Here is a 20,583-nt window from a genome sequence, read left to right as displayed (position 1 = left end):
TATATATTTATGAATACAGAAAAAATTCATATTGCTAATGTTTTCATTATGAATGAGTATTAAAAGTAATGTTATCAAGAGGGCAACACATGTCATTCCTGACTGCCCCCTCACAAGACCAACTAGCAAGACCATAGACAAGACAAGATCATGAAGCGCTCGGCTGGACCACAGGGACCAAGAAGGACTGCATCAGAAAGGTAAGAGGAGTAGCTGTATCCTGACTGCATCACCCCTCACCCAGGCAGGCATGATGTCACACCAATTCCTCAGTTTCTCTAGTGGGGGAGAAAAAGATTACTGGAGAAATCTGCAAAGCTTGACTATTGGGGATCAAGTCCAAACAGAAACCCCAAATATATTAATATCATACAATTCAATAGCCAAAAAGAAATAATCCACTTAAATGATGGACATAGGATCTGAAGAGCCATTTTTTTCAAAGAAGGTGGCCAATAGGTTCATGAAAAGGTATTTGACATCACCGATTATCAGGGAAACTCACACCACAATGAGATAGCCCCTCACATATGTTAAAATGGCTATTATCAAAAAAAAAAGAAAAGATAACAAGTGTTGGTAGGGATATGGAGAAAAGAGAATCCCTGTACACTGTTGGTGGGAATGCTAACTGGTACAGCCACTCTGGGAAGCACTATGGAGATTCCTCAAAAAATTAAAAAGAGAGCAACTCTGTGATCCAACAATTCCACTCCTGGGTATATATTCAAAGGAAATGAAATCTCTATCTTCAAAAGATAACTTTACCCCCACACTCATGACAGTGTTATATATAATAGCCAAGACATGGAAACAAACTGTGTTCATTAACGAATGATTGGTGTTTATATATGTATGTAGATTTTTGAAAGTTCTTAGCGCACGCAAATTGTAACTGTATGAGGTGCTGAATGTTAATGAAATTTATTGTGGTAATCATTCTGCAATACATATATATCATTACTTTGTCCACCTTAAGCTTGCACATATCATATGCCAATTTTATATCAATGAAGTTGAAAAAAAATTTTTTAAGTAAACAATGAGCAGAACTAAAATAAGTAAATGAATTAAGTATGCAACTCACAAACCCAGAAAAAGACTAAAGGAAAGCAGCATAAGAAAGTTGTGGTGAGCTCCATATTTGGCCTGGGACAACTCAACACTCCTGATCTCACCTCTCTTGCTGAAACTCTCAATTTTCTCTGTTGTCAGATAATTAACAGGAGAGTTTTGAAGGTGGAGAATTCCTTAGTTCATCAGTAAATTGCTCTCCAAGAAGTGCTTTGAGATAAAGCGAATTTTCTTTACTAATATGAGAAGATTTGGTCCAATCAGAAAAAGGAAGTTATTTGAATGTGTGCCAAAAAATATGTTTTCTATCTTTCCTTTGTCGAACACTCAACGGGAGTTATTCTCATTAGCTCCTTCTTCTTTATTGCATTTGAATAAAACAGACAAGTCAGTCTTGAAGATGATAAATGACTAATAAATTTTAATTGGCACTTTAGCTCATAAAATATAAACAGTCATTAAATTCATCCAGAAAATTGTTAGAATGGAAGTACTAAAAATTGCAGAATGTGCCAAAATAGCAGCTTCAATATCTTCTGGTTTCCTTGCATTCTTAAGACTAATCCTATAATCAAAAATCCTAATGGAATATATAGAGAAGAATTAGTTAAGATTTTTTTGGAAGGGCTCAGAAATGTGGAGAAGTAAGTTAAAACATATGAAGACAGACACACAGATAAAGGTACTAGTGTTAAGAGCCCTGAAATAACCCCCCCACCATGTATGTAGGGTCCATTAACCCATGATAAAGAAGGTGAGAATATGCAATGGGGAACAGGCAGTCTCTTCAGTGAATGGTGCTGGGAAAACTGGACAGCTACGTGCAAAAGAATGAAACTGTCCACTATCTTATACCATATATAAAAATAAATTCAAAATGGATTAAAAACTTGAATGTAAGACAAACCATAAAACTTTTAGAAGAAAATATAGGCAGGAAGCTCTTTGACACCAGTCTTAGCAAGATTTTTTCGGACCAGTATTCTCAGGCAGGAGTAACAAACACTAAAATAAAACGGAAATACGTCAAGCTGGAAAGCTTTTGCACAGCAAAGGAAGCCACTAACAAAACAAAGGTAACCTACTGAATGGAAGAAGATATTCGCAATTGATATATCTGATACGCAGTTACTATGCAAAATATATGGCGAACTTCCACAATTTAACATCAAAAACCAACAAACGACCCAATGAGAAAATGACAGAGGACGTGAATAGACATTTTTCAAAGAAGACATCCAGATGGCCAACAGGCACATGAAAAGATGCTCAACATCACTCATCATCAGGGAAATGCAAGTCAAAACCACAGAGAGGTATCACTTCACACCTGTCAGACTGGCTATTATCAAAAAGACAAAAAAATTCGTGAGGATGTAGAGAAAAGGGAACCCTTGTGCAGTGTTGGTGGGAGTGCAGACTGGTACAGCCACTGTGTAGACAGTATGGAGGTTCCTCAAAAATGTCAAATAGAATTTCCATATGATCCAGGAATCCCAGTACTGGGTACCACCCAAAGAGTATGAAAACCCTAATTTAAGAAAATATGTGCACCTCTATGTTTTTTTACAGCATTATTTTCAGTAGCCAGATCATGGAAGCAACCCAACCCAAGTGTCCATTGATGGATGAATGGATAAAGATGACACATACATACACACACACACACATATACACACACACGAATATTACTCAGCCATTAAAAAAAAAATGAACATGGATGAACCTAGAGGGTATTATGCTAAGTGAAAGAAATCAGGCAAAAAGATAAATACCTCAATTATTCCACTTACATGTGGAATCTAAAAAAACAAAACAAACAAAACTCATAAATACCAGAAACAAACTGTCAGTTGCCACGGTGGGGAGGAGTTGGGGGTTGGCCAAATAGGTGAAGGGGATTAAGAGGTACAAACTTCCAGTTTTAAAATAAAGAAGTCATGGGGATGTAAAGTATAGCATAAGGAATATAATCAATAATGTTGTAATAGCTTCGTATGGTGACAGTTGATAACCAGAGGTACAGTGGGGACCATTTTGTAATGTGTAAAAATATCAAATCATTATGATGTACACCTGAAAATAATAAGATATTATATGTCACTTATACTTCAATAAAAGAAAAAAACCACACAGATGCAAAATTAAAACACTTGCTCCATTCAAATGCTTTGGTAAACGATGTGTTCTTTGTTTTCACAAATATATGAGGGCTGCTGTAGTCATTATGGAAGAAACAGATAAATTAGTTTTCTTCTCCAATACACTGGCTAAGGTGAAAACAAATTTTCTTTTTTAAATAAGCAAATTATACCTGAATAGGTGCATAAGTATAAGAGATGAACAGAGAGAACCCCTGCCCTCAAGGAACTTGTTATGATTCTCTAACTCTTGCAAACCAGCAAAGCTTTTGTTTTCAGGGACCTTTTAAAATAAGGATCAGTGTGGATCTATGCTGGTGGCATCTAGAGTTTTTGTCTCATGGAATTTCCCATCGTCTTTTAGTCCTGGGGGACCTAAAAGGACATCAGTCAATTTGAAAGCCACAGAAGTGTCTTTCTTTAATGCAGTAAGCCCACTTCTATAAACAATCCTAAATAAATAAATGCTCATAAGATTTAATAGTAAGGATAGTCATTGCAGGATTGCTGTAACGACCAAAACTCGGGGGTGGGGGGATGTAAACAGTGAACAACAGGAGTTTATCTAATTAATGGGACAATCATCCAATGAATGGGTCACTGCAGTGTACGGAGAGTGTGCCAAGATAAAAAGTCCGAAGATCCCGTGACCCTCTGGAGGAAGCATTCTCAAAGGAGGGGAATAGTTAATCAAACAGATCCGTTGTTTAAATTTCTCAGTTCTCTATGGAAATTGAAGTATGGAAAACAAGATATGCCAGAGACTGCTACTCATTCTGCCTCAGGAAAAGAACTCCGGGTTTCTTCTGGCGGCGAAAGAACCCAGGTTAGAAATAAAAACATTTCCCTGCTTTTTCTTCAATTAGAGATGGCTAATAAACACAAGCAAAAATTAATTGGTGGGAGTTCTAGGAATGTTAGTTAGGAGGAGGACAGATAGCTGGCATGGGCTTCTCTTGTCTTTCCTTCCCCTTCCTTCCTATTGACTAGAATTTGGGCATGATGGCAGGAGTTCTGGCAGCCATTTTGAACCAAGAACCTTCCTTATGATGAACTGACCTTGAGGATGGAAGTCCTTGAGGATGGAATATGGTTCCCCAGTGATAAGCAAACACAATAGGAGCCCTGGACTACCTGCCTCGAGAATTCTTTACATAAGGAAAAACAAATCCTTATAAACTTAGACCACCATTATCTGGATTTTATGGATGTGCAACTGAATCTAATTTCCACTGGTTTACTCACTAAAGAAATAAAAGACCAAATAGAAATCAGAATGTTCCTCAAAGAATCACTCAAAGCTACTGGTCTATGAGGAGGAGGCTATTCTCAACAGGTGGGTGATGATGGAAATATTATTTAATAAAGGGCATTCGTATCGCCTTGCCTAGTAATAACTGTTAGCACATATTTTTCTCCCTCAAAAAATGCCAGGTGAAACGTTTCAGAATTTAGTTTTCCAAATATTTGTGGCACTGATGATGTCAGTTGAAGCTGATGATTAAAGAATATGTTTATATGAAAATATTTGGTCATCCTTCAAAGCAACACTTGGGACCCAGAGCACACTTGAGCTAAGAACACTGTCCTGAATAAAAGGACAGAGCAGCTGAGGGTTTGCAGTGAACTTCAGGCCTTTTGGAGAACTTTTAATTCTTTTGCAAGTGACTCAAATGATTTTAAATTAATTAGTTCCTTCATTTCATTTCAGTGAATGAAACAGCCATAGTGGTAGCATTGACAGCTAGTGTTTATTGAGCAATTACTATGTGCCTCACACTGTATTAAGCACTTCATTGATACTATCTCATTTACTGCTCTCCACAGCTCTGAGAAACATCCCCACTTTTTGGGTTAGGAAACTGATATTCAGACAAATTGGCTTTTCCAAAGGCCATACAATTGTTGAGATTCATACTCAAGTCTGGATAACCTGAAACACTGGCAAAGCAAAATGTTCATCCAAAGAGGTGAGTTTGTGAAAAGTTTTATGTACTTGAAAGAGGGATTTTAATACAGTGGCTGACAGAATATGCTTTGAAAAGACCATAAATCTCCGCGCAGAATGTTGATTAAAATGATCTAGCCCTTCCTAAACTTTGGAACCATGACTTTTGGCTTGCCTTTATGTAAATTCTGAGGTTCCGCAAAGGATTTGAAAGGCAGCTATGCTAACCACTATACCACCAACGCTCCAGCTCCACAAAGGATTTGAAGTAGACAAGTTTAAATGAGTGAAATGTGTCTGGCTCCTTCCCACTCCTTGTCATCCATGGCCCCCAAGACCCTTCTCTTCTACAAGCTCTCAGATTTTCATTCCATACTGAGAAGGAACAAGCAAAGTGTGAGATAAATTTTCAGAGTATTTTCATTTTAACAGGCTTCCAAGAAATGATTATGTTGTGACAGACATTTCAGGCATTATCAACAGGTTTGCGAGGCATTGCGATGGGACAGGAGGATTCCTCGCATCCCATCCTGCATGGGCAGTTTTGACTAGTACCAATGCTGGGGCTCATGATACAGACTAGAAATCCAGCCAGCTGGTCAACTACAAAAAAAATTTTTTTTAAAGATTTTATTTATTTATTTGACAGACAGAGATCATAAGTAGGCAGAGAGGCAGGCAGAGAGAGGAGGAAGCAGGCTCCCCGTGGAGCAGAGAGCCTGATGCGGGGCTCGATCCCAGGACTCTGGGATCATGACCTGAGTTGAAGGCAGAGGTTTTAACCCACTGAGCCACCCAGGCGCCCCCAACTACAAATATTTTTAACTGAACCACGAGCCCTTTCAAAATTGTTTGAAGTGTGTATTCAGCTCTTATATTCTCCTACCTCTAGTGACTCCTATGCTCTTGCTCCGTCAGTCCCCCTCATTTATTAAATACATTGGCACTAGGCTCTCAAATTTGCTCCATCTAACCAGACTCACATTGTCCTGAGGTCTTGCAATCTGTCCCCAGACCACTCATCCACACATAGGCCCCTCAGGGACACCCAATCTATAACAAAAGCTCATGATTGGAAAAAAAAAAAAAACCTGCCTCGGTTTGAATATCTGGTCTACCCCTTACTGTATGACCTAGGGCAAGGTCTGAATCTCTTTGAACCTTAATTTTCATGTCTGTAAAAAGGGTAAGATTAGGGCAGGGTTAGGTCATGGGACTATTGTGAGGATTAAATAAAATAATCTACACGAAGCATTTAGCACAGAGCCTGGTATATGATAAGCATTTAATAGAATTTAGCTTCCATTATGGCGACCCTGTTTACTAACGACTTTCCATATGACTCTACTTTGGCTCCCTGTTACTAGGGGCACACTGAATTATACAATCTCTGCAACATTCACCTGAGAATATCTTGGGTCTTGAACACATACTCCCTTCTTTCCAGCTCTTTTATTCGGCAGCCATCACTAAACCCACCTTACCACTGTGTGGTGACTCTCATTCCTTGACTCTCCACCATCTTTCTTTTTTTCCCCACCTGCCTGTTTTCATTTCTTTCTTTAGTCATAGTCTCTTTAGTCATAGTGGTCCAACATTTGTGTCATCCTCATGACAAGAAGTTCAACTTCCTTGCTTTACTGTGTTCCCATGTTACCAGCAAAACCTGGCCATGGGTTAGTATCGCAATTCTCATTCTTATACGTTGGGACTTTCACCGTAAACTACTAAAGGGCAATGGCGGCCTGAACCAAGCTAGCACCACAGAGGATGTGCTCAAGGATTTGCTGAACATCTTAGCAAGGCGTCCCAAGCTCTTCTTTATGGCTACCCCTCATTTCTTTCATCTAGGTCCTCCAACCTCACATGCTATGTTCTGCCCTCAAATCACTTGTCATCTTCTGATGCACCTAGCTTTTTCCCTCTGTTATTACCTGAATATTTGTGTCTCACCAAAATTCGTCATGTTAAAGCCCCAACTCCCAATGTGACTATATGTGCAGATAGGACCTTTATGGAGGTGGATGATCATTAAGGGTAAGGCCCTGATCTGACAGGATTAACAGCTTTATTAGGAGACACTAGAGAGCTTGCTTTCTCTCTCTCCATGTGAGGACAGAGCGAGAAGGCAGCCCTCTGCAAGGCAGGAAGAGTGACCTCACCAGAACCTGACCCCGCTGGCACCCCATCTCACATTCCCAGCCTCCCGAGCTCTGGGATATTATTGTGTGTTAAGCCCCCCAGTCTGTGGTATTTTGTTATGGTGCACTGAGCAGACTAAGATATGATGCCAAGAGAAAAACACCTATAAAATTATAGCTGTATTTATGCAAATGTCTTGGTATCACAGGGACACACTAATAATAGCAGCATCTTTATGTGAGAACAACTCATTCATGCTGAGTTTAAGCCAGCAGCCTCTGTTTTAATATCACCCTGCTAGGGCCCCAGTGTCTTGTCCGTGATTTTCCCTCATATCAAGAAGCCTAAGACATACTCCTCTGAAGGAAGAATTTTAATGATAAGCAGATATGAGGATGTGCTGCTCTTGACTTTTCTCCTTAATCTTAGTGGTCATCTGATACTCATGTAGACCGGGTTATATGGGTTGGGCTTGATACCATTAGGAAATTCCCTTTATATTTTCATTGTGTTATTATTGCTCCTGAGGCATATAATGTTTCAATTTTTTGGTTTTAATAGTTTAATATAATGGTCTATAATTCTCAAATTACAGTAAAGGCAACTGGAGAAGAAAGTCCTAACATAACATCTTTTTTTTTTTTCTCAAGGGAATGCATTTTAAAACATTGACAAACATGCAATTTGTTTAAACCATTATAAATGATGAGCTCCCCACCCTTGCTCTCACTCTCCCCAACTGCACCCAAAAAGCCTACTATTCCCATCATATATATTTTTTAAAGATTTTATTTATTTGAGAGAGAGAAAGCGCGCGTGCACACGCACGTGTGCAAACATGATAGGGGGAGAGGGAGAAGCCAACTCCCAGCTGGGCAGGGAGCCAGATGTGGGGCGTGATACCCAGACCCTGGGATCATGACCTGAATCGAAGGCAGGTGATTAACCAACTGAGCCACCCAGGTGTCCCTTCCTTCACATATTGAGAGTGGGATTCATAACATGGGGTGGGCTAGAATTTTATCATAGCAGAAGCTCTCAGAATTTTGACTTTAAGATTTTATATATCAGCAACTATAAATCAGGGGCCCTTAGGCCAAATCTGTCTTGCTTGTGTGGTTTGTTTGATCAGTATGGTGTTTAACAAGAATTTAGTTTGAATGCCTGTTGGTGGGGTACGCTTCCTCTACTTGCCCTGGGGGTCCATCTTCGCCTGTCCTTTCCCTGGGCTCTTTCACACAGTTATTCCTGAAGGCATTTGAGTTGGCAGTTCTGCTCCAAATTGAGGTGCTGTGTTTTGTAAATAAACCTTTTTACTGACGTAAACTACATAAAGTACACAAATCATAAGCATGTAATTTGGTGAATTATCACAAAGGGAACACATCCATGTAATTACCATCAACAACAACAAAAAGAACATTATTAGCCTAGAATCCTCCCCTCTTTATTTTTCTCCCCTCTAAACCAAATGGGTACCGGTGCTTTAAGAAGCACCGCGAATATCTGAATTTCTGATATACATATGATATACATATATAGCTTCCTCAGCTGACTTTTGGTTTGTGTTTCCTTGGTTTATTACTTTTTATCTTTTTTAAAAAAGATTTTATTTATTTATTTGACAGAGAAAGCGAGAGAGCACAGCAGGCAGAGCAGCAAAGGGAGAGGGAGAAGCAGGCTCCCCACTGAGCAGGGAGCCCAATGTGGGGTTCAATCCCAGGACCCTGAGATCATGACCTGAGCCAAGATCAAGAGTTGGATGCTCAACCTACTGAGCCATCCAGGTGCCCTGAGATTGTGTTTTCCTTTTGAACATGACCCCTACCAATTTGGGTTCTACCCATCTCTGTGAGAGTTTTTATTTCACAGATCATTTTTAAACTTGAGAATATTTCACCATTCCCCCCTCTAAATATGATGCATTCACACTCCAACTGTACTGGACATTCCCCAAATCCACATTTAAGCATCTTGTTCCCAGATATTATCTTATGTCCTTATATCATGCCCACCAGTGGTATTACATATCACTTGTATTTCAAAAACAATGTCCACAGCCTTAAATCTGCAAAATACTTGAGACTTCACATTTATTATTGAATAGAGGTAATTCCGGTCCATTTGCTGGGATGTATTCTTCAAGCTCATAGCATGGTGTAATATTGTACTTTCACCTCAGTGAACTGTAGAGGCTGTTGGGTAGAGGAAGGGTGGAACCCTAGAGCACCCCTTGGTGGCACTGAAAATAGCATTTTCAAGTGTGCTATATAGTGAGTTATTTTTATAATGGAATCTTATGGATATATAAATGTGTTAAACTTGCTGAAAAAAAAAATGCTCCATATATGGGTTTTTGTATCCCTATAGAAATTACTCTCAAACTGGCTGATGCCTTTTGGACTTGATAGTATGCTATTTCTATTGGTAAAATAATTGAAAGCGAGGAGCCGCAGGAATTTTTGCTCTCAGCTTATTCTCTCCCACTTGCATAGTTACTTACCTGTGATAGCCAGCTGAGTCACAAAGAAAGTCATTCTTGACTTCCTCTTCCTCCTCCATGTAGAGAAGAGCACCATGGAGTTTCCGACAATGGTGAAAACAAACAGGACCCATAGAGTTATCAGCTGCTCAGTCTGTGAGAAACAAAACAACACAAAACCAGTGTACCGGTGAGAACCAGGGTACTTTACAGAACACCAGGCTCAGTCTTCCCTCCTAGTCTCAAATCCTTACCTCTCAAAGCTCTACTCTTAAGAGAACAGAGACACGGTGGTCCTTATTTACACTGATGACAGTGTAAATTGATGCAATCTTTAAAAAAGATCTATTTGGAAATATACGTCAAGGGACAAAAGAATGTACCTATATTCTTTGGCCAAGCAATTGTTTAAGACTACAGGAAAGAATTCAGGGTGTGAAAAAGAATACTACAGCAGCAAAAGACGCAGATATTTATCGTAAGAATAAACTGGAAATTGCTTAAAGATAACAAGATAGTTGGGGTGTCTGGGTGGCTCAGTGCGTTAAAGCCTCTGCCTTTGCCTCAGGTCATGACCCCAGGGTCCTGGGATCGAGCCCCACATCGGGCTCCCTGCTCAGTGGGGAGCTTGCTTCCTCCTCCTCTCTCTGCCTGCCTCTCTGCCTACTTGTGATCTCTGCCTGTCAAATAAATAAATAAAATATTTTTAAAAAAAGATAACAAGATAGTTAAGTAAATAAAGCACTTCAATTCAGTGAACTATTATGTGGCTATTAACAATAGCAACCATGAAGATTATGTAGCAACATTAAGCATGCTTATACTATAACAGTAAGTGAAAAAACATGTTAAAATTGTATATTGGGTATGATTATAACTCTGCAAAATTAATACAAGTAGAGAAAGACTGAAGTATACTAAAGTGGTAAGATTGGTTATTTTAGGGTAATGTGATTATGGGTTATCCTACTCTTTTTCTTTTGACAGAATTTTATAATATAGTAATACTAAGTTTCACTAAGTAATACATAAATAGTAAATAATGAGGGGGAAAAGCAAGAATGCTACTCATTTAAAATGCCAAGTCCTTTGTGAGAAGTTTTCCACAATTCCCTCAAATGGAGATTTCCCTCTTTAAAATCCATGGGCAGAGGCCCAGGGTGCTAGGACAGGCTGGACACAGGAAAAAAGCAGAGCAAGGCCATGGGTGAAGAGCTTGGGATCAGGGGATTCAGAGGCAAGCTTGAAATAAAAGCCAAAACACATTAGCCCAAACGGTCTGGGCAGAATGCTGCTAAGAATGCACAAGTCTAATGTGGGAATGTGAAGTGCTTCCCTTACTTGGTGGAGATAAGAAGAGCCCATTGTGATGGTAACATTTCATGTGTCAACTTGGCTAGGGGATAATGACCACTTGCTTGGTCAAATAGTAGTGTAAGATGTTGCTCTGAAGGTATTTTGCAGATGTGACTAATATCTACATTCAACTTCAGTTTAAATATACCAGATAACCCTCAATAATATGGGTGGGACTCATCCAATGAGTTGGAAGCCTTAAGAGCAAAAGCTGAGGTTTCCCAGCAAGAATTCCTTGAGAAACCTGGGAATCATGCTGGAGTTTCCAGCCGGCTGCTCCTTTATGAATTTCAGACTTGCCAGTCCCAAAATCACTTGAGCAACTTTCCTAAAACAAATCTCTCTCTCTCTGTCTTCCTCTCTCTGTCTCTGTCTCTATATTTCTACTGACGGTGTTTTCTGTGGAGAACCTTAATACACTCTCTAAATATCTGAGACATACAGTAGCACTTCTTCTTATATTAAATTAATTTTAAGTTACGCAATAACAGATACACTAATTCTTCTCTAAAACCTGTAACAATTCAGGGGGTCCTGGATGGCTCAGTTGGTACAGCATGTGACTTGATCTCGGGGTCATGAGTTCAAGCCCCATTTTGGGTGTAGAGATTACTTAAAACAAAAACAAAAACAAAAAACGACCTGTAACAATGCAGATAAAGCTCAAAGCCCCTTTGCCACTACTCTCTGTCTTAATCAACTTCCCTCTCCCAGAAGGTGACTATCATTTTGATTACATTATCTTTCCAATCCTTTGAAAAATACTTTATAGCTGGATGCCTGTATACACACACACACACACACACACACACACACACACGCATAGCAAATAAATAATATTGTGTGTGTGTGCGATTAGCAATTTGGTATTTACTATACTCTGTATATATTGTGTGTATTGTTTTTCTCAGTCAGCAGGAGAAAGGCCAAATAAAAGGTGATACTTTCATACAGTGCAATAAAATAGTTCAGTTAGAAGAAATGGATTAGATTTGCTAAAACAAAATATGTTGACATTATGGGGAAGCTTCTAGACTGAGGGGGAGGAGTGCTGGTGAGTACGTACTGAGTCAGCTCCATTCTTGAAGCCACTATCCTCCCGAAGCATCCCTGGGCTTTCCTGGCCCTGCCAGGTGGAAACCAAAACCTGGTCTGCCAGGCTCCAGGGCTCGAGCAGTTTCTCATGGTTTCTCCTCCAGCCCTATCCTTTCCAGAAGTCCAGGCTGGAGCGAGCATCTCCGTGAACCCTGTAGTTTATAACACTGATATTCTGGGGCGCCTGGGTGGCTCAGTGGTTTAAGCCTCTGCCTTCGGCTCAGGTCATGATCCCAGGGTCCTGGGATCGAGCCCCACATCGGGCTCTCTGCTCAGCGGAGAGCCTGCTTCCTCCTCTCTCTCTGCCTGCCTCTCTGCTTACTTGTAATCTGTCTGTCAAATAAGTAAATAAAAAATTCAAAAAAAAATTTAAAAACAAAAACAAAACAAAACACTGATATTCTGGTTCTCCGTCTCAGATTTACAGATGGCTTCCTGCGGCCCTGGGAAGAGCTCAGAGCTTTGAAACTACAGATGGTTGGAGTTAGGGGGCACCGTGGTAGTGTTGGGGGGCAAGGTATATGACTGGAGTTGGAGGACCACAGGGTTGACAACCTCCACTCCCTTGAAAGGCACAGGCAGCAGATACCTCCAGCACGCTTACTCATCTCCCATTTGGAGAACAGTCTTTGCTCAGTGCCAGGTTCTATACTTTTTCTCTGGTCCTTTTTTGACCAGAGGGGTCACCTTCTTCTGGAAGATCCATTTCTCCAGCAGTCTAGATATGGGTGGCATTGAGAAAGCATCAAGAATGGAAACTGTTATGAAAAGGGCTGGTCTGAGGGGAGTGAGGGAGTGGCTTTGATAAGAGAATTCTCTCCTTTGAGATAGACCGACTGTTGTCAGGAACAGATAACAGCAGGGGAGGCTTTGAAGTGCCAGAACAATGTTTCCCTTTCAGCAGCTGTTGTATAGATGGTAGAGCATGAATAAGTGATTTGGACTTGTCTTTTAAAACTTTAGGGCAACCTGTGGACCAACATAAGGGGGCTTAGACATCTGTTAGCAGAAGGACTCACTGACACTGGGATGCTGATGGCTGACCCAGTTAGGGGCCAGTGTGGGGGAGGAGGCACTTGTGTCCCCAGTATATAGTGTGCTGTCAGGGAGGGGCCCGGAGTCCTGGGAGTGTTTACAGGTCAGGAAAAGATTAGGAGCCCCTAGAGCAGGTGGTGTGGCAGATACGGGCACACAAATTCCTGTCAAGCTCTGCTGAGAATACAAATGAGAGACTGCCCAAGATTTTTTCCTCTTGCTTTCAGGAAATCTGTTTCATGGGGAGAAACATTTCAATGCCTTAATGTCTTTTTTCAAATTAGAGAACACACTGTCACGTCCAGGCCACTTTTTCAGCCTGGGCAATGGTGGTGTGGGTGTTGTTTCCACACCCGTCCAGTACTGAGTTGATTTCCACTGAACTCTTTCAGTATCAGAAGAAGAAGAAAGGGAAACATTAGAATATTGGTGATGTTTCTTTGTCAGATCAGAAATCCAGATCTCCACGGTGAGCGGGCAGACGGAGAAGGAGGCAGGCTACTCTGGGGACGGTAGGGTGTCAGGAAGGTGGTGGATTCCCTTACTGAGACTGTCTTCACCAGCACCACCTACGGCTCTGCTCTGCCGCCTGTGTCTCTTAGCTGGATGAAAGCAGGTGGCTGTGTCTCCTCCGTGGAGTCTGTGGCATTCGGTGACTTCCCACAGAAATCTGCCCCACCTCAGCCTCCTGTAATAGAATCTGCTGAGGTTGGCCTCGGCTTCCTGCTCCTCCAGGAAGAGACTCTTACTTCAGAGGAGAAAGTAAATGAGTCTCTCTGCTCTGCCCTCAGAACATCTTACCTACACTATACCTGACAGAAATTCCTCCAATTTTGCAACACGTGAGGTCAAACTTCCCTATTTTCTCCTTCTGACACAGAACTTTTTTCAACTAAAATTATATCCTGAAGGCCTTCTGGATGAGAACTGGAAGGAGGAGGAGATTTAATCAACTGAACAGGTAAATTTGAACTAGAATTTTTTTCATGTTTCTCTCCTCATGCTCTCCTTTCCTCACATAACTAACTGCCTGTGGTAAGTACGGTGAAGCCTCATTGCCAGAAAAAGAACACCGGAGTGGGTAAACGGTTTGCTTTTCACATGGCATGTTGGTGCTCATGCAGCTGGCATCGAAGCGCAGAATTCCAGAAATCAAGTTTCTCTGTAATGGAGGATACCTCTGGCCTCTCGCTGGTCATGGGGCAGCTGTGTTCTTTGTTTTCGTGTGGCACAATTCTGACCCAGGCATCCAGTATCTTCAGAGTAGGCCTGGAGCTCAGATCGGCTCCACAGGGAGCACAGTGACAAACACTGCAAATCAAATTATCCTGGTTAGATAGATCCGTGAGTTGGAAGTCGGGCCTCAGGAGGGCTGGCATAGTTGGTGCTGGCTTGGCTGAGCCTTTTTTCTTAGCAGCTTGTGGTCACTGTGCTTTGGGCTGGTAGACCCAAGGCTCTCTGTAAACAGGTCAGAGTCTATTCTCCTTGGGACTGGATGGTATCTATCGGACAGGCTGAGCAGGTCCTGTGAAATTAGGGCCCCTGTTCCTGCTTTAGAGTTCTCTATTTGAAGACAATCTCCCCTCAGAGACTTCAGGAAATTTCCAGATGCAAGAATCTCCCCACTCCCTTCTTGCTTTCTGGAGTCTTCCTAAGAGCCATGTTTATTTACTAGTTTATTAATTCATTCATCAATTAATTGTCTATAGTATAAGGTGTTAGCAGTACATGTAGAGTATATAAATTATACTTGGCCAAGTTTAAATTCTGTTTCATCGAGTAGTATAAGGGGCATTAAGTATGCAAACACTTACTTGTAGGATCATTTATTCATAGCATTCTTACCCATGCACGCACAAACACACAGACACACACAAATCCCAGGGTAATACAAGGATTTGGAAAATTATAACAACGGGAATTGAGGAAGCAAGTTCAGACGCATTTGAGTATTACAATCAGGTGAGTGATTTGTAGAAAAGCGGGTAGGCTTTGAAACCAGGCTGACTTGGGATCAGACTCTTTGCTACTCCCTAGATGTGTAATACATAGGTAAGTGGTAACATTTCTTAGTCTATTTTTTCACTTATAAGATGAAGATAAGATAAAGTCTGCTGCAGAACATTTGTGATGGATAGAAATGGCAATGAAAATGCAGACTCCGAGCTCAAGTGCCCAATGCATAGTATACACACAATAAAAACTGGTTTTTTTCTCCTTCCTAAGTTTCATGTACTACGTACAGGTTTGAGGAATGTTTTATAAGTAATTCACAACCTTTTCAGGAAGATGTTTGAATTCACTCTGTTCATCCTACTTTCAGTTCCAGTCTTGGAATTTCACCCGAGTCTAACAGCCCTCCACCCCAGATTCCTTCACCCAGCCAGGTAGGGATGGTGTCCCAACACGGGTCTCAAACCTATTGGAGAAATATAGTTGGGAATCAAATGCCCCCTAGTGGTCATGTGAGGCAAAATTCCAGCCGATGCTCAATACTGAGTAGAAGTAATGGGTGAGTTTGAAATTTTTCAGTGACTAAAGACTACAGCACATTCAACTCAGTTACATGGTTGTAGGCATGACTAATTGGTTTTCAGCCTCAAAGTGACCATGTAGTGACATCATCTCTCTGCAGTCCAGAAAATGAAGACCTGGGATTTAGAAGGATGAATTACAGCATCCCCTGGATAATGCTGGTGGTGCCACAGGGCTGGTATTTGGGGTTTCACCCCATAGGATAGGCTTCCAGGGCCAAAAGGATGTCTCTAAGGGTGGGCATTAAGTCTAGGGCACCACTACAGGGTGGCATTTCATTTTCCCCATAGAAAGTGCTTAATCAGTATATCTATCTTTATATTTATAGATAAATATATCTAAATATATCTATTGGATATATACACAGTTATATAAGAATATGTATATGTATATGCATCTACAGTTAGATAAATGTATGTTGGATGGATATACAGTTAATGACAAGTAAAAGGGTACTTGTAAGTATCACAGAACAGGTTATCTGAAATGGGAATTATATCAGGAAAATGCCAGACATTATTTGGGGGACATTATTTTTGATGCTGGTTATGTCAGACTTGTCTGGAGGGGAAAACACGATTTATCCAAATTCAAGGAATGGTGATTCTCTTTTCCAGGGGAGTCCTGGGAACCAGAATTAAAAGTATAAAGTATCATTAATAATTATAGGGTGAGTGCGAATTAATATTATTGGAGGGAATCACATTAATCTAGCACCTGACTTACTTACTTTGTCACATATAGTAGTTGCTTAATAAACATTTGTTCTTGATTGATTGTCATGGACCAAACATTTGAGAAGCTTTACATATTGTTCATGGATATCACAGACTGACCAATGAGATGTCACTGTCCTCCATTTTATAAGTAAGAAAATAGGGTTCATGGAATACCCAGCTCATAAGCGATGTTGCTGGGATGTGAACATAGTTTTCCTGGACTGTAAAGTCCATCCCCTGCTTACTATAGTGGTTTTCTGTTCCAATTTGGGGCCAGGATTGGTGAATTTGACTTATTTATTTTCAATTTTCATTCATTTTCCTCTGACCCAAAAGTTGTCCGTAGCTGGGTTTCTGGGGCTGGATCAGTTTCATGACTGTGTCTGGCAGAACTGAGTGTGGAAGGTCGATGCTCAGTGCGTGTTTGGATGGACGGACCCTGGAGCAGAGGATGGCTCCCACCCAACCATCATCATAAATATCACACAAGATGCAGCTGCATCATCTGTCCCAGGAATCACAGAACCTTCTGTACCACTTACATTTTCATGGCTCATTTTATGATTATTGTTATTTTTGTGATGTTGAAGATGAATCTCTCAAACACAGGAAGGAGCAAATATATCTTAGTTCCCAAGAGAGGAAATGAAATCTCAGAAAGGTTATGATTCAGCCTCAGTTCTCAAGGAGCAGCAGGAAAGAAACTCTGCTCTTCTGTCACTGAGACTCATATGCCACCTGTCATTCACAGCAAGCAGGCTCTGAGGCTGCTCAAAGCTCTATTAATTTGCTTAGGTGGGCTGCAGATATCCAAAGCAAAGATCTGAAGATGTTTAATTCCACTGAGGATGAATCACCATGCAATGCAGAGAACACAGAATTCAAAGTGAGGCAGGTAGGAACAGACTACAAAGCTTTGGATTCGTGAAGGTGCCTAATTAGACCTGGGGAATGAGATCCATGGAGAGGATCTAGAAACCCCTGGGCAGCAACTACTTTTGCACAGTTGGGAACCTCTCCCTTGGGAGTTTGTCCCAACTTCTCCCTATGTCTCACCCCACCTGCTGCTTCAGGGACACTGCCAGGGAATGGTTGGCTAGAAGGCTCAGAGGGAAGTCTGGGTTTGTTGCAGAGAACACACCTTAGCTTCTTCCCCACTACCCCCTCCTCTTAATGATGCTCCCTTTGAAAATCTGCAGTTTCACCACCCTCCCACTAACCATCTGAGAGATGCCCATGCAAATACAGTTCAATCACTACCATCAAATCATCTATCTGCTTTCACCTTTTCAAACTATTTTACCTAAAACTACGAGAATCCCATCTAGGATTACCCATCTAGGATTAGGATAGCCTTCATTTCTAGTACTCAGTTATCAAGTATGAAAAAAATACATAACAAGACTTCTAAAATAATTAGTATTGCAAAAAATGAGAAAATTATATAAAGCTACATGTAAGTCTGAATGTTAATTTAAGTTTCAAATTTTCTATAAGGCTTTTCATACCCCTTTAACAGGGGCGCAGGGCAGGGATGTAGGTTTCAATCTCTGACTAGGGGCTGGTGGGACACACTGAGAGGGGGGTCTCCTGCTTGAACAAGAATGTGAATGGGATGGCGGTATTGTCACAGCCTGGGTCTGTTGAGGTTAACAGCATGGTTGTGGACCAAAGCAGTCCCAAAGAGTTATGGACCAAGAGTCATTCTGTGAACTCTGTGTAGTATATCTGGGGGAAAGGCATTTGCCCTGAGGGGAGAACCTTGTCATCCATCCATCTATTTCTCTCTATCTATCTATCTTGGTATAGAAATGATACTCAGACCAGAAGTGGAAAACTGTCCTTGAAATCATGTTGTTGTAAATATACACATACTTGCTGCATTCTGTATAATCAAGTTTTTATTGAGAAGCTAGTTCTAAAGTTCAACATAGTTTCAGGATAGAAGGGAGGCTAAGACAAGGAGCTCATGGTCTGACGGTGGAGAAATAAATGTAAAAAAAAAATTACCGTGAACTACTATAATGGAGATTTTGTAGAGTTCCAAAAAGGGACATGCAGTAGAACTTTAGGAAAGACTGGTCATGGTTGGTCAAAAGGTATATCTTGGAGAAATTAATATGTGAATTGAGTCTGAAAAAATGAATAGACGTATCCAAGGAAAGAATAGGATGACTGGCAATAATATAAGTGAAGGCAGAGATTGAGAACTTTCAGGTTAGTGAGGACAGATAGGGGCCACTTGGGAACATTAAGTGTGGTCACAGAGCAATGAAAGGTTTAGTAATGAGAAATCAGACCTGTGTCCTGAAAACCAACTATTTCAAATAGGCAAGTTCCATCTTAGGTCTCTGTTCTGAGTTAGGAGAACTTGCTACCAAGAGAAGAAAAGAATTCTCCATCTGGAACCTTCTCTAGTTATCTTCATTTCTTCAACTGTCTGCCCTACCACTCAACACCACCATCACAAGAGACAGAAGACAACAATTTCATCTCCTTCAAATTGGGACTACACAGGGAAATGATTCACAGCCTAACATTTATTTCTCAAGTTAGCCTCTAGGACACATTAAATAACTGCATCAGCTCTTTCTACTCTGATGAGAAAGGGTTACTTATTGGTCTGGAGTGATTTATCATTACTGCCATGGGTTATATTTCATGTTTAATTCCCAAAGTTAATTTCCCACTACCTAATTGTTTTCATTTCAATCAGGGTTTGGTGCATGGGACTGCCTTTGGATGGGACTGTCTGATTCAGCTTTTTGGTTTCTAGTGAATCCTTGAATTTCACCCACAGCAGAAATACCAGCACCCCACATTCATTTCAAAGTGAGTACCTTCTTGTGATTCATTCCCAGATCACAAGAGAACCTCTAGATCAATCACAAATAAGGTGTATTGGAGGTTTTGGGGCGATTAAATTCTGGAATTCCGGGGCACCTGGGTGGCTCCGAGGGTTAAGCCTCTGCCTTCAGCTTAGGTCATGGTCTCAGGGTTCCTGGGATGGAGCCCTGCATTGGGAGGGGGGTGTCTGCGCTCAGCAGGGAGCCTGCTTCCCCTTCTCTCTCTGCCTGCCTCTTTACCTACTTGTGATCTCTTTCTCTTTGTCAAATAAATAAATAAAATCTTCAAAAAAAAACTTCTGGAATTCCATCTGAATTCCCATAATATACCAGATCACAGATACTAGAAATCATCTGAAAACTCACTGGGCTGCAAGTTCAGGTAGTAATTAATGTTTGTTGAACAAATGAATGAAACTCCTGCTATGTACCAAGAGCTGAGATTAACATTTAAATTGCTATTTGAGCTCTAGACCTTTGAAATAGAAAACTAACATTTGGATAAATTAGGTCCAAATCTCTACACATAGTAGAAACTAAATAATTACTATGCAATAAAAATACCAAAAAAACAATTCTTCCTGATGATTCACATAATTAAAAAAATAAGCCTCCAGGGATGCCTGGGTAGCTCAGTCAGTTAAGCAACTGACTCTTGGTTTTGGCTCAGATCATGATCTCAGGGTGGTGGGACTGGGTCCCAAGACGGGCTCCACGCTCAACGCAGAGTCTGCTTAAGATTCTCTCTCTCTCTCTCTCTCCCTCTGACCCTCCTCCTGCTCACGTGTGTGCACATTCTCTCCCTCTCTCTCTCTAAAATAAATAAATAAATAAATAAATAAATAAATAAATAAATAAATTCTTAAAACAAACAAACAAACAAAAAACCTCCAGGAATTTGTTTTATGTTCTGAGGGAACTAATAAAGGGGGAAAGTTTCCAAGGAATCTTTCTCCCCGGAAACCCACTGTAGTACAGACTCTGATACTTTCAATCTGTACTTTGCAATCCATCTGGGAGATTCACAATCAAGTAGCCAAAAGAAACCAGGAGGAGTCAAGCAAATGAAGAACAACAGAAGCAGACGTGAAGATAGGATATGGAGGAGATGAGAATGGGTAGCGGGAAGGGGCATGAGAGGTGCTCAGTACAAAGATGCCAGGTAGATCATCTTGAACTCTGGGTGACTTTATTTTCTCGGGACTGAAGT

At 40.8% G+C, this 20,583-nt stretch overlaps 1 protein-coding gene across 2 annotated transcripts in view; it reads right to left on the bottom strand.

Annotated features, from left to right (window-relative positions):
- The window catches only part of NPSR1 (neuropeptide S receptor 1), a gene marked incomplete at both ends in the record, with an annotated part of 149,271 nt that overhangs the window by 106,712 nt on the left and 21,976 nt on the right, over positions 1–20,583 (bottom strand). For both annotated transcript variants that reach the window (XM_080818841.1, XM_080818842.1), the window contains one exon: positions 9,809–9,941. In XM_080818841.1, the coding sequence (XP_080674967.1) occupies positions 9,809–9,941 (133 nt within the window). The remainder of the gene's footprint in view (positions 1–9,808; positions 9,942–20,583) is intronic.

The sequence above is a fragment of the Martes martes genome (assembly GCF_963455335.1).
Source record: "Martes martes genome assembly, chromosome: 11".
NCBI lineage: Eukaryota > Metazoa > Chordata > Mammalia > Carnivora > Mustelidae > Martes > Martes martes.
Note: the sequence above shows the minus strand (reverse complement) of the source record. Positions and strands in the feature narration are given on the sequence as shown.